The sequence below is a fragment of the Cheilinus undulatus genome, linkage group 1, assembly GCF_018320785.1.
Source record: "Cheilinus undulatus linkage group 1, ASM1832078v1, whole genome shotgun sequence".
In the NCBI taxonomy this organism is placed as follows: Eukaryota; Metazoa; Chordata; class Actinopteri; order Labriformes; family Labridae; genus Cheilinus; species Cheilinus undulatus.
This window is the reverse complement of record NC_054865.1, coordinates 23,532,137-23,551,704: the sequence shown is the minus strand read 5'-3', so window position 1 is coordinate 23,551,704 and position 19,568 is coordinate 23,532,137. Positions and strand designations below refer to the sequence as shown.

Genomic DNA, 19,568 nt, shown 5'->3' with positions numbered 1-19,568 from the left:
TGAATCACACACACTTCAATATAATGATAAGGATACAGTCTTCCTGGAGGACAAAGGCCTCAGCAATCTGCAGAGACAAAGACAGAGACTGAGTTAACCTTTGTGAAATACATGCCTTTAAAACTTTTATCAAGTGCTTCAGCACATCTATTTTGTCACAAATGCTTTCAAAGATAATTGGGTCAACAAAGAAAAACAACAAAAACACACAAACAGCATAGAGAAGCTCTTCAGAGTTACTGCACTGTCAGCACTGCTAGGAATTCAATAATCATTAACTATTTTAAACACAGTGTCATCTCATCTCAGAAATGTTTTAAAATACTCAAGCTAGACCCTTGAATTACTGAGAAAGACTGAAAGTGAGAGTGAAAAGCAAGACAGCAAAATGAGAGACAGTGGTGGACACTCTACCTCTCCTCAGCGAGTGTCGCTTTCATGCTGCTCAGCTGATCACAGAACAAGAGACGTGAGTGTGCAAGAAGCAGAAAGAGGGAGAGGGAGAGAAAGGGGAAGACAGATAGATGAAGGGAGAGAAAGGAGGAGGGCACAAAAGGCTCTCGCATTTCTAATCAAGGTAGGGGCGTTGACGAATGAATGACTCCTATAGGCAGCTGTGCAGACTCAGCTCAGATAAGAAGAGAGAGTGTTTCAATTCATTTTTATAGTTACACATCAAATGATTATTTTTTCTACCTTTCAATATGAGGACATCATGTGCCCCAGCACTCCAATAATACTCAGTACCATAAATAGGATTAATTAATGGTCTGTGTGATGTATTTGTGGACTTCAGGACGTAACATAATCCCAATGAAGCTGGAACAATTTGTCCATTCTTTGAATTTCCTCAACAGCTTTGTCCGTTGGTCCACCAACACTACATATTAATGCTGATGGATGCATTCTTCTCGTCCTTAAACCCATGTGCACCATATCTTCATAACTCACCACTTATCTTAATCTTACCTGGATTAGCAGGTACCACTGTTCAGGTTCAGTTACTGTATGACTCATGAAGGTATCTGACTCCTTTTCAGATATCAGTAAAATAACATTTCTAACACTTGCTTTTAGTTCAGTGTGGTTTTGGATAGATGAGCATATATAGTATTTCTGTTATATATTTATTGTTGCTGATTAGTAGATTTTGGACATACCCACACCCCATATCAGAAACCAGAAAGATGCAGTGAACAGAGCCATTCAAACAGGACTAACTTAAAATGCACATTTCAGCAACAAAATACTACATTTAGGCCATCTCCATGACAAGCCCTGAAGTGTCATCTTGTTGCTCCAGGAGTCAATTACTCTTCAGCACTCAAAAACAGCTGCCCTGACAGCAAATTAAACTGCCACCTCTAGGTAGTGTCAATAGCATCAGCACATGCAACGATAGCTAACAAAAACAGCTCCAGCAGCAGTAAACATCAGCTAAGCTGAAGCCAGGTCCTCTTCTTTTTGAGGTGAAGATTCCCTCACTGTTCATCATTCACAAGGTTTTAACAGGGAGTTGATGAAAACCTCCTACTCACTACAGGCTGACTGGATTGTTATCCAGGGTAATAAATGTAGCTGGTAATTTCAACCTGTTCAAAACTACATAAAGCTGCATTAGTGTTTTTTTCTCTCTCTCTGTGGGTCTTTGCCAGATTTTTTAAAATTTATTCCATTTGAATTATTTCCTATATGATCTTATATTCAAATTCTCATGGCTGAAAATTTGAAAATATATCAAAATATGATAAAAATGAATGGGGAATTGAGATGAGTAAATTAGACACTCTATATCAAGCTGAATTCTAGTTTTATACTATCATTTAAAGGTTAAGTGTGTCCGGCAAAGTAGCGAGCCCCAGCTGGGCTTCTGCTCCAGCAGTTGCTGGAGGGAAGTTTGACTGTTAACGCACTGTTACCATCGAGTGCCGGAGCGCTGGGTATGGTGTGCTTAAGGCTTTATTTGGTAACCTATTTGGTGCTGCAGAAACATGGCAGTGCAAAATGACAGAGTCCATGAAGTCTGGCCCTTTTTCTTTATGAATTAAGCCTTATTCTGCATTCAAAATAAAACATTTTTTTTTTATATTTAGGTCATTAAAAAGCAATTTAACATACTTATAAATACTGTGTTCCATTTTTACCAAGTTAGTCCTCCCTAAATGCCACTAAATAATACACACTGTACCTTTAAGGAGTCCAACTTTCTTTTAAAATTGCTTTGACCAAAAAATAGACTTTCTGCACATGTGAGACCTTTTAAAAGTGCTTTACATAGACACGTAAGCCAATACAAAGCCACGCCTGTAAAACTATGTCATGCAATGACATTTTAGGAGACAAACTGATCATTATTTACATTTTACAGATTTAAAAAATATTTTTAAAAAACTATCCTGGATCTAAACCACAGCAGTTTTTAATTTTACCTGATTTTACCTAAATCCACACAAGTGGGTAACAAAACCTCCTTTATGGTCAAGTGGTTTTTCTAAAACAGTCTTTCATGAATTAAGTTATCAGCTTAAGTGTTTTAAATTTGTCAAATAAGAGGGAGAAGCATCTGTGATATACCTGAATATACCTTACTCTCTTTTCTCACTCACACACCTGTTGCCCTGATGTAAGCGTACCTCAGGTGTGCCTGCTGAAAGTCTAAGTAAATTAAACTGACAGAAACATTCACACACCCCGTGACGCACATGTCCAGTCATGCAGGTCTGTGTCTATGTGAAAAAATAGTGAAAGATTAAGAGTGCATGGTTTTAGTGAAGGGGTGTATGTGTGTTCCTGTGTGCAGGTCTGTGTGTGTGTACAGACACAGAAGACGCCCAAGCCACAGGGTCCAAAGTGCCATCCCGATTATGGGGTTGAGAGGATAACAGTGATTTAATAACTAGTTTGAAAGCACTAGCTTAGGTTAAAAAGACAGCAAGAACTTGAAGAAACCATTACAAGGAAAAGCATCTTTTCAAATAAGCAGGTGACAGAGTGGGTGGTGGTGATAAAAAGCTCACTGTATTTGCCGTGCATGTTAAAGTAAGACTGACAGGTTACCTGGTGCAGGTACTGTGGAAGGTAAGGTTCATCTCCTCTTTTTGCAAGCTCCTCCAGAGTCTCTAACAAAGCAGGGCTTGGAATAGGCCCTGTGGCGCAGGTGGGGACTAAGAAACTAGTGGGCACTGGAGTGGAGGCAATAATGTGTTCCCAACTTAAGGTCTGAGGTCCTGTGGTGGAGGTGGATTCTGTACCAGTGGTTGTATGCCCTGTGGCATAAGTAAGAGATCCTGTAGTTGAACCCACAGGTGTGGAAGTAACAGAAACTGAGGGCCCATGGTTGAAGAAGGTCTCTGTGGATGAGGTAAGACATTCTGCAGTGGTGCTAGTATTTTTTGCTGTGGTCAAAATCGACCCTGGTGGGCTGTCAGGCTTGATGTCTGAGGTCTGAGTTAGTGTAGTACAATCCACCGGCCCTGTGCTGACAAGTGCCGGTGCAACAGTCTCTGTACCAGATTCAGCAAAAGATTCAGTGTTGGAGTTGTCAGAGTCCACTTTGACAACATTCTGGCTCACTTCCACTTGACTGGTTGGATATGTAGTTTCTGGACTGACCACTGGAACGACAGGGGATGTAGGCTCCGGACTGGTCCCGGGACTAAAAGGATATGGAGTTTCCAACAAACTGCCTGCAGCAGCAAACAGGAAGAGAGCAGAGGAAAGAAAGTGAATGAATGGGGCATGAGGATGAGCTCAAACAGGATGACTCACAAGCAGCTGTAATACTAAGAGCACAGGTATAAAACTGACTGGTAAAGTTTAACACTGTACAAACACACCACTAACAGTTACATTGGGGATAAAGTTGGCTGCCTGCTCACTAAGGTTTGAGCAGTCCAGAGAATCTACCAAACTAGAATGTAACTTGATAGAGCACATGGATTAAAGTTGGAGAAAAGGGTTGGGCAGCTATATGCATATACCTGTCTTTTAGGAGAAAATACCTCCTGAAACATCAAACAAAAGAGCAAACACAAGGTTAACACTCTTTACAGAAGAGTTATGTGCTTAGAAATGTTATTTGCTTAACCATCAAGAATACCACTACTCTCTTTAAGTTACAGGAGGCTTAAAGAAACCAATGTATTACTGTGTTAAATCCAGTTTAGTTGTATTATCCAGACTGGCAACTGTGTGTGCAGATGCAGATTTGTAAACAGGTTAACTGTAAAATAACTTTGGTGATGTACAGTGTCACTATGTATGGCCAGTAAGATAAAGTATATGCATATGTCTCTACACACATCTTCACCATATTTCCCTGAACTTTTCTGTTTGTCTGTCATGTGATTAAAATTACATCATCACCCCCAGTCAGTATGACCTTAATCCAAAACGCAGACCACTTTATGACACACACAAGGCTTTACGACAATAAGTGAGTCCGATCCAGATCAGAGCGTGGCATTCACCACACCGTCACCTCTTGAACTGTTACAGATAAGCAGTGAAAGCTCATACTTAGTGACACAAATGAGAGTGAAAATTTGTCTTAAAACCAAGTGCTCAGAATAGTATTAAGGGAAAAATTAGTCTCTAACAACTCCTAAGTCTTTCATAAGCAGGCAAACCGATTACAAACACCATGTGTTTAAGGACTAGATTTTCTGGTTTCTGAACTGGAGGCTCATTTATAACAAGAAAAGGGGAGACATTTCTCAATTCAAGGTTCTATGTTTAAAGGGCACATATTATGCAAAAATCACCTTTTCAGGCTTTTTTAACAAAAATATGTGCCCCTGGCCTGTCCACAATCCCCCCAAGAATCAGAAAAATCCATCCCCACTCCCCCCTCTCTTTCTCCAACTTTCAGAAAATATGTTCTGAAAAAAGCCGTTCTCAGATTTTCCCCTCATGATGTCAGATGGGGAGTTAGCACTGCCCCCAGGTTTAACTGGCCCTTCTCGCTTGGAAGAAAGTTCCGCCCACATCCCTTTTGGGAGAGGGGCGGAGTCAGGGATGGAGTCAGATAGCTCAGTTACATTTAAAGCCACAGATACAGAAACAGCTCATTCTGAGCAGGCCTGAAACAGAGGGGTTTTTGGACATGCAAGAATCCAATGCTGGAGTGTTTTATCAGCAACAAATTTCACAGGCATGTTCTGGGGACCTCTTAGACCAATATATTTGTCTTAAAAGGGTAAAATATGACCCCTTATATTAGTACATTTTTATACAAAAGATAACTATATAGGCCTCCCGTGTGGCTCTATATCCAAAGTGAATGCTGCCAAACTCCCAAATGAATCTGTTTAACCATTTTCTTTATCCAATCTTTTACATTACTTTAAGTGTCATTAACCCATATATTCATTCTGCAGGTAATATGAAAGTAGTCTCTCCCTGTGACAGCCCAAAAAGATTATTATTCAACTTCTTAACACTATGTAGGATTTAAGCCTCTTTCAGGGGAAAGTTTTATATCATTTTTCAAATTTAATTTCCAATTAAACAGGAAAATCTTGTTCAGGGTAAAAATCTCTTTATCAAAAGTGCCCTGATCAAGACAGCAGCAGTTTACAGAGTTTCAGAAAAACCTTTGGACAAACTTTGCTGTCAGATAGGGGCAGTAACATCTGGAACAATACACCACCTTCAAAACCCATCTCAAAAACTGGCTCAAATCAAACCTGCACTCATGACTAGGCAGATCTGCTGCAGCACGTATGTAAATACACTAGAGCCCGACCGATTTATCAGCGGGCCGATTGATCGGGCCGATTATAGCATTTCACAGATTAATAAACATCGGCCAATATGTAGCCGATTAACTTTCTTTTGCTGCGTGGGGATTTTGTCTCTGTCTCTCTTTTTGCTCCTGTCACTCTGTGTGTCTCCATGCTGAACTCAGCCCGAGTGCCTGGCCCCTCTCCCCAGACGCAGAGTACAGCAGCAACTCTCCCTCACTCAGTGTTGCCAACTTAGCGACTTTGTTGCTATATTTAGCGAATTTGCAGACCCCTCTAGCAACTCTTTTTCAAAAAAGCCATTAGCAACAAATCTAGTGACTTTTTCTGGTGTTACTGGAGAGTTATGGAGGCACTGATGTGAAAGCACGTATCGTTGTTGCGCTTCTCACTAAGCAGTGGGTGCAGCCGTCCCCGTCCCTAAGCACTCACAGGCAGCCCAATCCCTGCTGCAGTCGGACTCACTCGGCTTGTTTGCTGCCTGCTTGTGCTGCACATGTCAACTCTGGTTACTGCCGGTGCGGCTTTCACACAAGGCGCGAGTTTTCTGCCTGTCAGCCGCATCTCCCCGCTCTCAAAGCCCCGTCCTTCTTCATAAGTTTTACCTCAATAAACCTCGCTTATAAAAGCGACTTGATTCAGTGTATAGAGGAAGTGTCTTGGATACTTTTCAAAATAAAAGCATTCTGTACAAGTGGACGGAGTTTCTCTATAGAAATGCTAAACCGGGCTTTTACTTTGAAAAGCACAAACCACAAAACATTCGTACGGTGTTTATCTTTCCTGTGACATATTCTACCAGTGTGGAGACAGAGAGTTTCACTAATAGTAGATCTTTAGAGAACAACTTTATAAAACAGGTGCATTTAAGCTTGTGGCCTTCCTCAGGGTTATCAAGAAACACATTGTAAACATATTCTAAGTGCATATTTGCCACAACGATGTAAATATGGCTCACCATTTATCATTTTCCTGTCTAATATGGTCCACAGCCAAAATATAAGATTATTATACAGTGTTTTAACGTAATCTAAGTTGCATCTTTGTGAAATAAACAAAGATAAATGCAACTGGTTATTCACATGTCCACATTTGTGTTCATGTATAGTATATATCCTGTGTATATTAATGTTCTTATTTCATATATCAGCCGATATATCAGTTATCGGCCAATATATTGGATATCGGCCGATATATCAGATATCGGATTTTTTTAGCCCCCAATATCAGTATCGGCTCCAAAAATCTCATATCTGTCGGGCTCTAATATATATACATATACTGTATATGTTCATGCTGTACTAATCCACCTGGCACTGCACTTTATATTTATCTTCTGTTCTGTGCAAGGCATGCCTACATATATGCAGGTATCCATGTACTTCACCAGCCTGCTTTATATACCAAGACTGCTATGTATTTGTGACTATTGTTTGGGCTGTATGGATGATTTTATTATTGTATGCATGTGTGGGGCAAATACATGTTATGTAGCATTTTCTTGTTGTCTTGGCCCACTCAAGGTAGCAGGAGTGGGCGGAGTCAAATAGAATGTTTAATTTATCCGCTGTAACAGTTATAACCTCCTCCTTTTTATAATTGTGGTAGTTGATCTGTGTCTGCAACACACACGTGTGAAAAACTACTCCTTCCACTTGACATAGCACTTTATTAGATGCACTTTATACAATGACCTTTACTCAGCACAGTTACATTTATCATGTTATGGCGTGTTTACACGTTTCAAGTATTGTTGTTCTGTCTCTTTGTGTACTTTTGGTCAAATACATTTTCAAAGAGTGGGAGGATGTTATAGAGATGTAGCCAGAAAAATACCCCAAATGGAATTCATTTTTGGGTATGTGTGATATGCAAACACATAGTCTGTGCTGTGAATCAGTCTGATTGTTGGTTTCTTTCTCTTCAGGGACAAAATGGCAAATAAAAGTCCACAATGCTATAATTTTCTGATTAATATGCTGAAGTTTCCTACCAGTTTCTGAATAGGATGAGTCGGTCATGGGCGTGCCTGGAGACTGGCAGCGAATAAGACAGCTTGATCCCTCTGATTCCTCCTCTTCCTCATCTTCCTTCATCATCTCATCCATGTCCTCTTCCTCATCTTCCTCTCCACCCCTTCCCGTGTATCCCTCTTTTCCACTTTCACAAAGGACAGCATCATGAATGAGTGTGTGCTCTCCTCCGTCCTCATGTTGTGAAGGAGAGAGACTCTGAGTGTTTGTGAGTGTGTTTGTCTCGTTGAGGTTGCGAGTTTGGGCAGTGAGAGCTTGAGGGTTGGGGAGATTATCACAGAGGTCAACCTCACCCACCTGAATGTGGGACATTACTCTGCCCTCCCTCTCAAACTGACCTGGAAAGAAAAGGATTTGTTGAAATTACTAGTCCACACGTAAGACGGAAAAGGGAATCTACGCAATATCCATATTTTCTAGTCAGCTGCTACTGTAGTAAAAGCAACAAAATACTGTAGAAACAGGCTTTTCTTATCATCAACACTTTAAACTGATGTTACAATGGGCTTACATTTTGGGTTTTGCTTGGTGACATTTTAACACTCACCACCATGATCCATTGAGCACAACCCTCACAACTTTGACCTTTCAGCCTGAAGGTCAACGCTGCCTGTTAGATGAGCCCTCCTTCAAGCCTGCAGAGATAAGGAAGAAGAACAAACAGGCTTTTACCATGACAGAAAGTATGAAGAAGGCTGATAAAGCCAGACTTCACTCTCTGACAGTACGAGTGAGAAAGTGAGAACTGCAAAACAAGTATAGCACCATTCCCAAGTTGTTAAACAAACCCTTAGGCTTAATGAGATTCTTTAAAAAGCTTCATAAATGCAATGGTTCTTCCAAAACCCTGAACATTCTGTTCAGGAGAAAATGTGCCAGTGCATAAATGAATTGTGCATGCACTATACTACAACTTCCAATGACCTTAAAACTGATGAACTTAAAACTAACGGCACAGTTAAATGAAGGCTTTACATTTTTTTAATTGGCTTCAATTCCTTTAAAAGCAAACTTACTGCCCTGACACTTAAAATCAATTAGCAACTCCTTGCCACAGGAATTTCCTTTAAAGAGACATTATGAAGATCCAAGTTAAAATTGAACAATATCCATGAAAAACAGGACTTACAAAACTGCTAAAAAAAAAAAAAAAAAAGGAGAAAAAAAAGTACAGACAGCCAGGTGAGGGAGCGATGAAATGACATTTACAAGCTGGCGTTGACGCATTAAACTCAGTGTGGAAGGATTTATGACACTGCAGAGCACAGACAATGATCATTCACAATGTGAAACCAGGACAGACAAGATGTAGAAAGGAAGAAAAAATGCAAGGCATCATATATTTACTACTCCAGCTTTCACATAAAACACTTGAAACTACAATAATAGCTGAGACAGAAAACTGCACATATAGTTAAACCAACCATTTCTTATAAAGTTTTGAAGTATTAACTTATTGCAGGCAGGATTTAGTGCAGAGCTGCTGAACAAGAGTGCAGTAGATTGTGCAGCTGCACAGACTGGTAAATCAGTGCCCAGCGCACAGTCTGTTTTATGAAATGGCATGTTATGCAATAAACTTCTGTTCACACTTGACGCAATGCACAAAAAATTCCATTTGGGTCGTTTTGTCACAGTAGGTCCTCACAAAAATACTCTCGATCTACTTTAAAGTGACAACTAGTATGTTTTTAAGCAGTGCTGTATGAAGTACCAGAAATTAGTTTGATAATTAGCCAATATGTTTGGCTACTATATATCCTGTATTATATATCATACTATTTTTTTCTTCTTGACAAATACCTCATAGTAGCACACTTCAAAAATACTGAACTATCACTTTATCAGTGGACACTTAATGTACAAAAAGTAAAACTGCATGTTAAAAATTTTAAGTAAAATAAACAATTTTGGCATTAATTCTGTCAACATGAGAAACGGCACAGAGCAACACTGTAGCAGCAACAAACTGTAAGTGATGCCGCACACTCTGTGTCAGTGCCACTCAGGCCTCAGTGCTGATTGGCTGGTACTTGTGTGACATCAGGCCAGTCAGATCGTGTCTTGTTAGGATATTAGGTGAGACTGTGTGAGTGAAAACAAAGCAAGAGGGGAAGAAACACCTTGCAGTGAAGCCAAAGTGGCCTATCTTTGAAAAAACTTGTTTTGGCTGATTATTGGGAAAATAAAATGCTGATAACAATAATAAGCTACATGCCAAATATTGGCATCACTAATCAGCCAGGCCGATAATTGGTCTATCCCTAATATAAATAGAGCCTATATTCAAGTCTGAGAAACATTAATCATTAAGGTCACTGATTGTAAAGCTTTAGTGGCACTTGAAGAAATATTGACCATCCAGAACAAAGTCAAAAGTTACACCCCAGCACTTAGCATTCAATGGAACATCTATTTTAATTGTTCACAATGGAAGTAACCTTAAGAGAGGTTTATAAAAGGCACTGTGTGTTAAGTGCTTTACACCCACACACACAAATCCCCCTTCAAATTAGTGCATTCAACATACAGAACTGTTTAACCACTCCTGGTGAAACATTTACTTCAAAACCTCCAAAAACACAGGCTAATGAAAGCCTGTCTAAAAGGAATAAGGCTGTCCTGGTTTCCTATAGATCTAAGCTAACCGTTCTTCCTGTTACCCTGTACTTACCTGTCTCAGTCCAAACATAGAAAATAAAATATGTGTAGAGCAGTTTTCATTCTGTGTATCCATATTATTGAAATACTTTTGAGCATTACATGTAGGTTAATTCACATAGACTTAAGTCTTCATTTTTTATTTTAAACAGATGTAAGAACCTTTGTGATAAATGAATCATCCTGCCTGTATGTTGCATAAGCTCTTTATATTTGAACAAGAAATGACACCTCTGGGCTGTATCCCAATGGGAAACTGGGTACACTTTCCACGTGTTAACATACTGTTTCATGTCTATGTACAAGCGCCAAGTGTCCTGATGGAAGCTCAAACAGCCTTAGCCTTATGACAAACAATGGTGACATTAAGGCTTATGCAATAGTGACGCCAACATTGCACACATAGGTGCTATAATACCTGTCATTCTTTCTTATGATTTAGTAATGTTGGACTTGTGTACAGCATCTTTGTAGTGTTTTACAGTGACCCTCTCCCACAGTGACATCCATCCTCTCCTCTTTTTGGTTGCACCCTTCTCCCCAGGGGATCATGAATAATACAGGACAGAAAAGACAAATGGAAGGGGGAATTCAGCCAAAAGACAAACAAAAAGGTGGAAGAAAGACAATGACCCTGTCCTGTAGAGCTACTTGCATAAAACAACTTCACTCAGAGAGGTGGTGTATTACTGTATCAAATCTACGTTCGGAAGTATGGTACCACTTTTCTTTCCAGTGTTGATCAGACCAGTGAGTTACAAATGCTAGCTGGTATTTTCAGATAACTGCTAAAATAAAGATTTAAAGGTGAATTTGTCTCGACTGTAAACTTTAACCGCCTAATGAGAGATAATTTAATGATCCTGAGTTCGAACGCATGCAAATGACAGCCAATGACAGAAATCACACATGACCTGACAGCTGCCATGACTCATTTCTGCCGTTTATTAACTGAAACGGATTATTTTAGTCCCAGCAGCTAGGCGGCTAACTATCCTAGCTCGTGTTGATAGAAAGCTATGATACCTTCACAATATGAGTACCTAACTGGAGATTAGCATGGTCGCTATTGTCACGGACTGAGCACAATACTGACATGCCCCTACTGTTTCTTTAAGTGGGTACAAAGCGTCCAAGCGGATCTAGTGGTTCCAAACTGCTTAGCAAGGTAGCTAGTAGCAACACTAAACACGACTAGTTAGTTGGCGTTAAGGGCTGCACTTGCTAGCTGCTAGCTGACTGTAGTAAACATCTGGCCATCACGCCGAAGGGGAAGCTGACACAATAAACGCGTTTCCCCTTAAATGAATACAATGCCTGTACAAGTGATAGTCCGTCATACTGTTCCGACAAAACAACGGGGCAGTACTTACAGCTGTAGCGGTTGTGTGAACAGTGAAAGCTCGGTCATCAGACAGTCAGTTGGGGATGTTGTTGTGATGACTGTGGGTGTTGCCGTCAGGCTGTCAGGGGTCGTAGCTATCGCTGCTGTCATCGGGCCTTCACTGTCCTCTGCAGGTGGAGAAGCTGAGAGCTGGCGCCATCTTCTGTCTCTGCACTATTAGTACGTCTTTATAACCCCAGCAGCACTACCAACACTAAAAACCTAGATCCTCTTCTCCCTAACTGGGCTGTTCAATAAACGAGCTCTTACAGCTGGAGCTTGCTACTGGTGTTGGTTGCAGAGGCGTTCCCGGGATTTCTGGGCCCCAGGAAAAGGTATGACTTTGGTTGAGGTGAAAAGTAACTAATTACATTTAAACTGATTACCATTATTGAGTCAGATATAGTTATTTTGGTAAAATATCGGTCCAAACGCCGTAATTTCCGGCGTTTCAAAATAAAACGCCGCCACTTACGGCGTTTTATTTTGAAACGCCGGAAATTACGGCGCTTGGCAGCGAGAATGGCGTAACTTCCGGCGCTATACCTGAAGAGATGCAGTTGTCTTGGCGTATTAGGGGCCGAGAGTGGTGAATTTAGGCAAGTTTCACGTTACACTCAGGACTGTTGGTTGTTCATCTATTCTGTGCATCCATGAAAATGTAAAGTAAATAACTGTTCTGTAAAGGTTGTTTTGTAGTCTAACGCCGTTGTTCGCACTGTTAAAATTCCTTGTGCAATGTAAAGCATACCCACAGACAGCGGTCTGGATTCTGCTGCAACGTGACTGACTTCTGCTAGTTCGCTTGTTTCGTACATATATATTCTTTTTATGTATAAATGCCTCATCTTTCCGTTCATCATAACGTTAATTGTACTTCCAAAGTACGTTTGTAAATTGATGACACTCCCTTAAAGTTTATAGGCTCCTTTCTGTATATTATCCTCATGATGTTTTTTGTTGTTTGATAACTTTATATCTGAGAAACAGAAACCTATTTATCGTTCGTGCACAAGTCTGTTGTTTTTTTCTTTGAGTCTTTATTTGTGGAAACCACACACACCCTCATACAAACATCCATACAATCATCTGGCTTTATCTGAGTTAATCTACATTAAATGAGTGGCAATTTAAAGAGAGTGTGTGTTACTGGAGTCATTCCTTCAAATTCCTGTTCTGACTGGACAACCTGTGGCATCTGCAGATACATTAAACCAAATATTCAATTATCACTGAGGTCATAAGATTGATATTCAGCAACCATCACCTCTTTCACAATCTCGGAAAATTAGAATATTTTGTAAAAAGAGATTAACTTGAGAAAGTTAAGTTTCTCAGACGTTATAAGGTTTTCACCTGGGCTGAGGAGAAAAAGATGTGGGGGAAGAACTATGAAAAAGTTAACTGTTGCCATACGCTAAAGCACTTATCCTGGTTTATTTGCAATGTCTGTGTCTAGATTGGCCTATAAAATACATAAAACTAAACAACAAAACAAAAACAGTAGCAAACAAGTTCAACTATACAATAAAAGACAATGCAGTACAGGAAACACAACATCACTCACTTTCTTCCAGGCCCGGCAAGGGAGCAACACCCATAACTGACAGGCATCCCACTGGATAAAGAGTACTTAAGTTTGCTTGGAAAAAGTCTGGTGCCTACCTTCTCAGTATCTGATCACAAATAGGATTTGATTTAAGCTGTATCTTTCACTATTATGCATTGATTTATCACTCCATATTAATGTGAAATGCCATTTCATAAACTATTTTAAGGGCACTTATCACTCATTTTAGACATTAGCTCAACCCTTACTTTTGGCAAGAGGTTTGTACTCTCAGTCAGTACACTGAATCAGAGTGTCTACTTTCATATTAAAAGAATCTCATTTTGATTTTTTTACTCAGCTTACTAACCTTCAAACATTACTACACCATCAACTATATTCAACTACTGGCACATACCTAATACCCAGTCATAACATTTAAAACCTTTTCCATCTTGTTTTTTATTATTTAAGAAATGGGATAAAACAATGCATTTAATGAATTTGTAACTCTGACTGTAGGGGGGTTGTTTAAAAGTTAATTTTATGTCCAGTGTTTGATACATTTATAACCTGAAATTGTAACTTTATACTTCAACAATTTGAGTTATAATTTTCTTTGTGATTTCCAGCTGTTTTCAAGTCCTTTAGTGATACTTTTTTGTTGTTTTACATATTTGTATAAAAATCAATAATAAAGGCTTGTTGATAAATACATAAATGGGTGTTTCTAGGTCTTAAACTGTAAGTTCAGGTCACCTACAATTTAATATTTCACCTCTAGAGTCATACAATCAGATCTCCTCTGAGATCTTTTGGAGTAAATGACATAATTATGATACTATATGAAGTGCTGTATTGCTTAACATGTTTAACTTTAAAACAGATACTTCATGCTGTGTGATTGCACTTTCCAGAAATAGAAAAAACTACAAAGGTGAGCAAATCAAAATAGAACTAGAGACATTCAGTCCGGCATAAACACCCCAACTGAAAAGTGAAATTTTTGTTGAGCACATCTAAAAACAGGGCTAAAATAATTTCACCACACTGCATGATAGGATTCTGCTGAAAAAAGACACCTCCCTGCACTGCTGTTGATTTGGAAAGCTGTGCGTTACATAATCAGTGTACTTGTGTTCAGTGAATCTGATGCTATGAGAGAGTACACTAAATAAAGCGATTAAGAAAAGCTGGAATTGCATCTCACATTTCAGTAAAGCAAAGTTTTTATTGTTTGTAATATGACAAGTAGCAATGCACATCCATTAAGCTTTTATGAGCCATCTAAAGATGCTGCTGACATTTTTTTACAATATTTTAATTTAGCAAATATTTTAAACTTTACATTTCAGAAAAACACTTAATTCTGTCACTGAAACAAGAACTGTTTCTGCTTCAAATTTTGCATCATGTTTGAACTCATGTGAATCAAAGTCAGGACTACAAAGATCCAAATTCACTCCTTCATTCTGTCTGCACAGTAAGTGAAAATCATCAGGAATATTCTCAGTAACAGTAGGAATGCAGGCATTTTATTCTGCATTTTTATACACCTCTGTGTGTCCTCATTTCATAACATGTTACATTTCTATTATTACTTATATTGAATTATCATTATATAATACAGTTTTTGTTTACTTTTTAGTTTATTTTCTAAAAAAACTATACAAATGACCTGTGTTCATGTATTTTTAACCCCAGCCCTCTCTGTGTGTGTTCTGAAGAATCTCTTCATAGAGCCAGCTCTGTGTGAACTCCTGACTTTTGTCCATCAGCTGAAATAGTCGAAGGTACTCGTCTGGATATACATGGCCGGTCAGTACATCCTCCATCAGGCCCATCTCTGACAAGAGCTTACTCCCACTATCTGGTGACCAGACACTGAAAAGAAAACAGACAAGAGAAAATAAGGAGGAGGACAAAAGGTATAAATATGTGTCTGCTGTAAGAACCCATAACACTAACATAGTATGGATGCTCATGATAAATCTTTAACAAGATGCAGTTCTTGAATGCAGCATTACTTACTTGAGTCTATCAATGAGCTTGACTTTCCTCTTGGCGAGACACTGTTTGATCATCACAATCAGGGTTGAGGCGTTAGAAGGAGTGAGTCCTGCAGAGAATAGATCTGCACGGGGGCGCAGGCGCACCAGGCACAGGTGATCATTGGGAAGCTTAAGAGAAAAAGAAGAGGAGAGCCAAGGTCACATTATATAAATGATGAGAATGACCTCTACACTGCTTTTTTTGAATTTCTTTCTTACCATGCTCTTAGGGATGCGTACACTCTGCTTTGAAGATGTTGCAAATGACTCCCAAGGCTCCTACACAAACAGAAATGGAGGGGATGACAGTTTAATGTATTGATTTATTTAACATACCCACACTGTGTTCATTTTTATTATGTATATGCACCATGCATTTACTTCATTGTAGTATCATAAAACATTGTCCTGTGGTTTTTACTTGAATATGCTGCCCTGCTGTATCTGTAAGCTGTTTAAATGTCAACCATAATAGCTTTAATACAATTACAATGTGAGCAAATTGACTCTGCCACCCAACCTCCCTCTGTACCTTGTGTAGTAAGTCAATATCACAGGCTATCTGCCAGAGGGCACCGAAGGCTCTGTAGTGCATCATTTCTCCTGGGCGTGCCACCAGTTTCTGCAAGAGAAATAATTTATTTAATAATTTTAAATAATTAGCTATTATCTAGTGAACATCCCCACATCTGAACTTAATTTGAAAAAGCAGAGAGCTGTTTTCTATCATCATGAAAACAACAAAAAACACCAAGTTAAATTCAGTTAAAAATCAAGTGTTTCTTATAATTTTACCTATAAAGGAATTAAATTGAAATCTTGTTCTTTTACCAGGTATTCCTTCTCACTTATGAAGAGGTTAAGTTCTATTCGTCCGTATCTGTAGACAGACCGTCGTTCAAACAAAGCGTAAATCATCTTAAGGAGCGAGCTGCGCTCATTTCGCTGTGGAAGGATGCCTACCACCTTCACTGGGACATCTAAAGAGACACATCAAGAAGTTACAAAAAAAAAAAAAAAAAAAAAAAAAAGGTAAAATAAATGGTACAAGTAACAGTTGCGAGTATTCAAGTCAAAGCAGTGTCTTAAAGGTCACATATTATGCAAAATACACTTTTTCATGATTTTCAAACAAAATATGTGCTCCTGTCCACAATCCTCTCAAAAATCAGAAATCCAGCCCCCTTTCTTGCTCCAGCTTTCAGAAAATGTGTTCTCAGATTTAAAATAAAGTTTCAGTGCCATTTAGCAGATGCCTTTATCCAAAGCGACTTAGGTGTTCAGGATCTTGCCCAAGGATCCACATTGGGCATTCATGCTCTGACTGGGATTTGATCCCCCAGTCTCCAATACCACAGTTAACAATGTGAACCACTGTGCTATCCAGAAAAAAAAGTCACATCCATTTCCAGAGAGGGGCGGAGTCAGACAGCTCATTAACATTTAAAGCCATAGACACAGAAACTGTACATTTTGAGCAGGGATGAAACAGAGGGGTTTATAGATATGTAAAAATCCAATACTGGAGAGTTCTGTTTTTTAGTAACAAACTTTCCAGGTATGTTTAGGGGACCTCTGTGACCAATATAGACTTGTCTTATAGGGGTAAAATATGTGACCTTTAAGTTTTCTGCACTCTTTGTGTAATTTTGTGCATGCGTTTGCTTCACCATCAGTCCAGTTGGTCTCCGATATGCCCAGGTCAGTGAACAGTTTGTCTGTGTGCATGGTAGGAGGTTTTACAGTGCCACCGCCAATAGGGTCTAGTCTGAAGTAGTCACAGTATACGACTTCCAGCTGGCCATCAAGACGACCTTCCAATTCCTACAACACGGAGGGAAAAAAAAGAAACATGTTTTGCCTTACACATTTAATTGCCACATGTGGTCAAAACAATTTGATAAAGAATATCTGATACTTTAATTTGTCTGTTACCTGCAGATTGTTTAAAAAGGACTTATTCTCTTCCAGAGCCACCACTCTCTGAGCTCCAGCATTTAGCATTGTCTTTGTCAACACCCCAGGACCTAAAAAGAGACAAGCACAATGATGTCCATCATACACATTGCTGTTTGACAACAACAAAGCACCATGAGCAAACTTATTATAACATAAACATGTACAACAATTACTACTGGTTCCTTGGCAAACATATACAATCTAGTTTGTGTCAAAGAAATATACAAATCTCCACCTGGGTTACATTCAAAGATCACAGTTTTGGTATCATTGGGCTCCAGGTGCTGGGCAACCAGTTTAGCCAGATCAGGGTCTACAATGAAGCGTCTCATTGTTTTACAGGCCTGAGCACGACGTATGTTGTCCTCAACCTCACCAAGGTCCAAGAAGTCATATCTGCACAAAGGTCGGCATTGTCCCTGGTGAAAGATAGTTCATTATTAGGGAATACCAGGAATCAATAACATGAGTAAAAATTACACATTATTAGAACTACATAGTAATCCATCTAGTATTATGATCAATATTTGCAGTTGCTCTTAGTAAAAACTGTTCTTTTGAGTCACCAGGTAAAACTTTAGAACCCTAATGGCATTCGACTGTGGAGGTTGAAATTTCAGAGGCATTATTTGAGAATTGCAGGGGCAAGCTGGTGTCACAGTGTACTAATAATAATACAAATGCATCATGAATAGAGACCTAAAGAAAAAGGGCCACATTTAGGCTAAAATCTGGCCTTGTGCATCATGCCATATATAAGAAAAAATGGAATACAAATACAAATACAAGAATAGAAAGGAATAGAGCCACCAGACTTTAACATAGAAAAGGAAACTGATAAAGAGAACCCTTGGTCTCTAAAATAGCCTGCATTTACTCAATTTCCCCCTGAGAGTTGCAGAATGAATGTGCAAAGGAAAAGAAAAATTAGGCTGTTTTGATAGATCTCCATACATGAAAATAGCACCAAGCTGCACAGGAATCCAGCAATGCAGAAGAAAAGAGCCTACCTGTACAGCAACAGCAGAGAGGTTTCTTTGTGTGAGAGCTGACGAGCGTGATGTCCTCTCTGCACAAGGCTGTTGGGAGCATGACCCCAGTGAGGGCCGACCAGAACCTGAAGAGAGAGAGTCCAGGCTGTAGGCCCGTTTTTTAAGCACATGAGCCCCAGGGATACAGCGGCCAGTGGAATCCACAGGGGCCAACAAGGCCTTGTTTAAACAGGATCTCCTTCTGATGGTATGGCAACAAGCAGAACGCATCAGCAGCTCCATTGCTCTGCAAATTTGGTTGGACATTGTGGACCTGCAGGCCTTAAATTACAGAAGAGGAAAAGGGGAGGGGTAGGATATTGAAGGGACCCCTTTAAGAGGCCAGTGCCTACGAAGAAAGGAGAGGAGACAATGGGTGTTAAGATCCATAACAGACATCTAAGTAGCGTTAAAATACACAAAACACTTTAATTTAATGACGCCTAAATAAAAAGCTACAGACCAAAGGTTACCGTGTAAAAATTCTGTGGCAATAATCTTTATTCCAGGCAATCTAATTCATCAGATAAATACAATTAATTTAAATGCGTTACAAAAAAAGGGTTCACGTTTCATTTTCTTAAGTTAGTAGAAGAAAACGTTTTCCAACATGACGTACGATGTGTTCTTACACGTGAGGTAAACGTTGACGGCTTACCCCTAAAGGCCTCACTAGAGAGATGTTTTCTATCTTTACAGTTGTACATTTGAAAATTATGAGCAACTTCCAACTCGCATTAGTTCGACAAAAAAAGAAAATTCCATTCCGTTCAAGAAGTCGTTTTACATTTTGATAAAATGTTAAATGTCGCATGTGTTAGCCGTATGGCTAGCCGCATGCAAACATCATTTACAACTAAAATGCATTTAATGTCAAATTAACAAGATAAGCACAGACATACCTTATTGCGAGATACGGTATATATCCAAATGGATGGGCATTAGTGATTAAAATGTGGCTTTTATCGGTTGACTCGGTAATAAAACTCCATGACATTGAGCTCTGTGTCCCGACTTAACGCAGGTTGTTTTCGCAACTCTCGTGGTGTTACAGACAGGCGCCGCTGAATGTCGTCATCATTAGGCGACTACGGCAAAGACCAATCAGAATGCAATAAAGTGTCGAAGCTAACACGCTAACGCATAAAAAATAAAT

The 19,568-nt window shown here is 39.4% G+C and overlaps 2 protein-coding genes across 2 annotated transcripts in view; both read right to left on the bottom strand.

Annotated features, from left to right (window-relative positions):
* The window catches only part of cnsta (consortin, connexin sorting protein a), a 29,272-nt gene extending 17,186 nt beyond the window's left edge, over positions 1–12,086 (bottom strand). The window contains exons 1-5 of the mRNA XM_041789320.1: positions 11,812–12,086; positions 8,325–8,412; positions 7,738–8,115; positions 3,058–3,686; positions 37–67 (exon numbers count right to left, since the gene is read on the bottom strand). Of these exons, the coding sequence (XP_041645254.1) occupies positions 37–67; positions 3,058–3,686; positions 7,738–8,115; positions 8,325–8,337 (1,051 nt within the window). The 5' untranslated portion in view covers positions 8,338–8,412; positions 11,812–12,086. The remainder of the gene's footprint in view (positions 1–36; positions 68–3,057; positions 3,687–7,737; positions 8,116–8,324; positions 8,413–11,811) is intronic.
* Positions 12,087–14,606: 2,520 nt separating this feature from the next.
* tfb2m (transcription factor B2, mitochondrial) lies at positions 14,607–19,466 on the bottom strand. The gene is made up of 10 exons (XM_041786217.1): positions 19,315–19,466; positions 18,392–18,761; positions 17,617–17,800; positions 17,358–17,449; positions 17,093–17,246; positions 16,254–16,402; positions 15,955–16,044; positions 15,642–15,701; positions 15,403–15,551; positions 14,607–15,255 (listed from the first exon to the last, which is right to left on the bottom strand). Exons 2-10 carry the CDS (start codon positions 18,677–18,679, stop codon positions 15,066–15,068), a joined length of 1,356 nt encoding a protein of 451 aa, XP_041642151.1. The 5' UTR covers positions 18,680–18,761; positions 19,315–19,466; the 3' UTR covers positions 14,607–15,065.
* Positions 19,467–19,568: the final 102 nt, after the last annotated feature.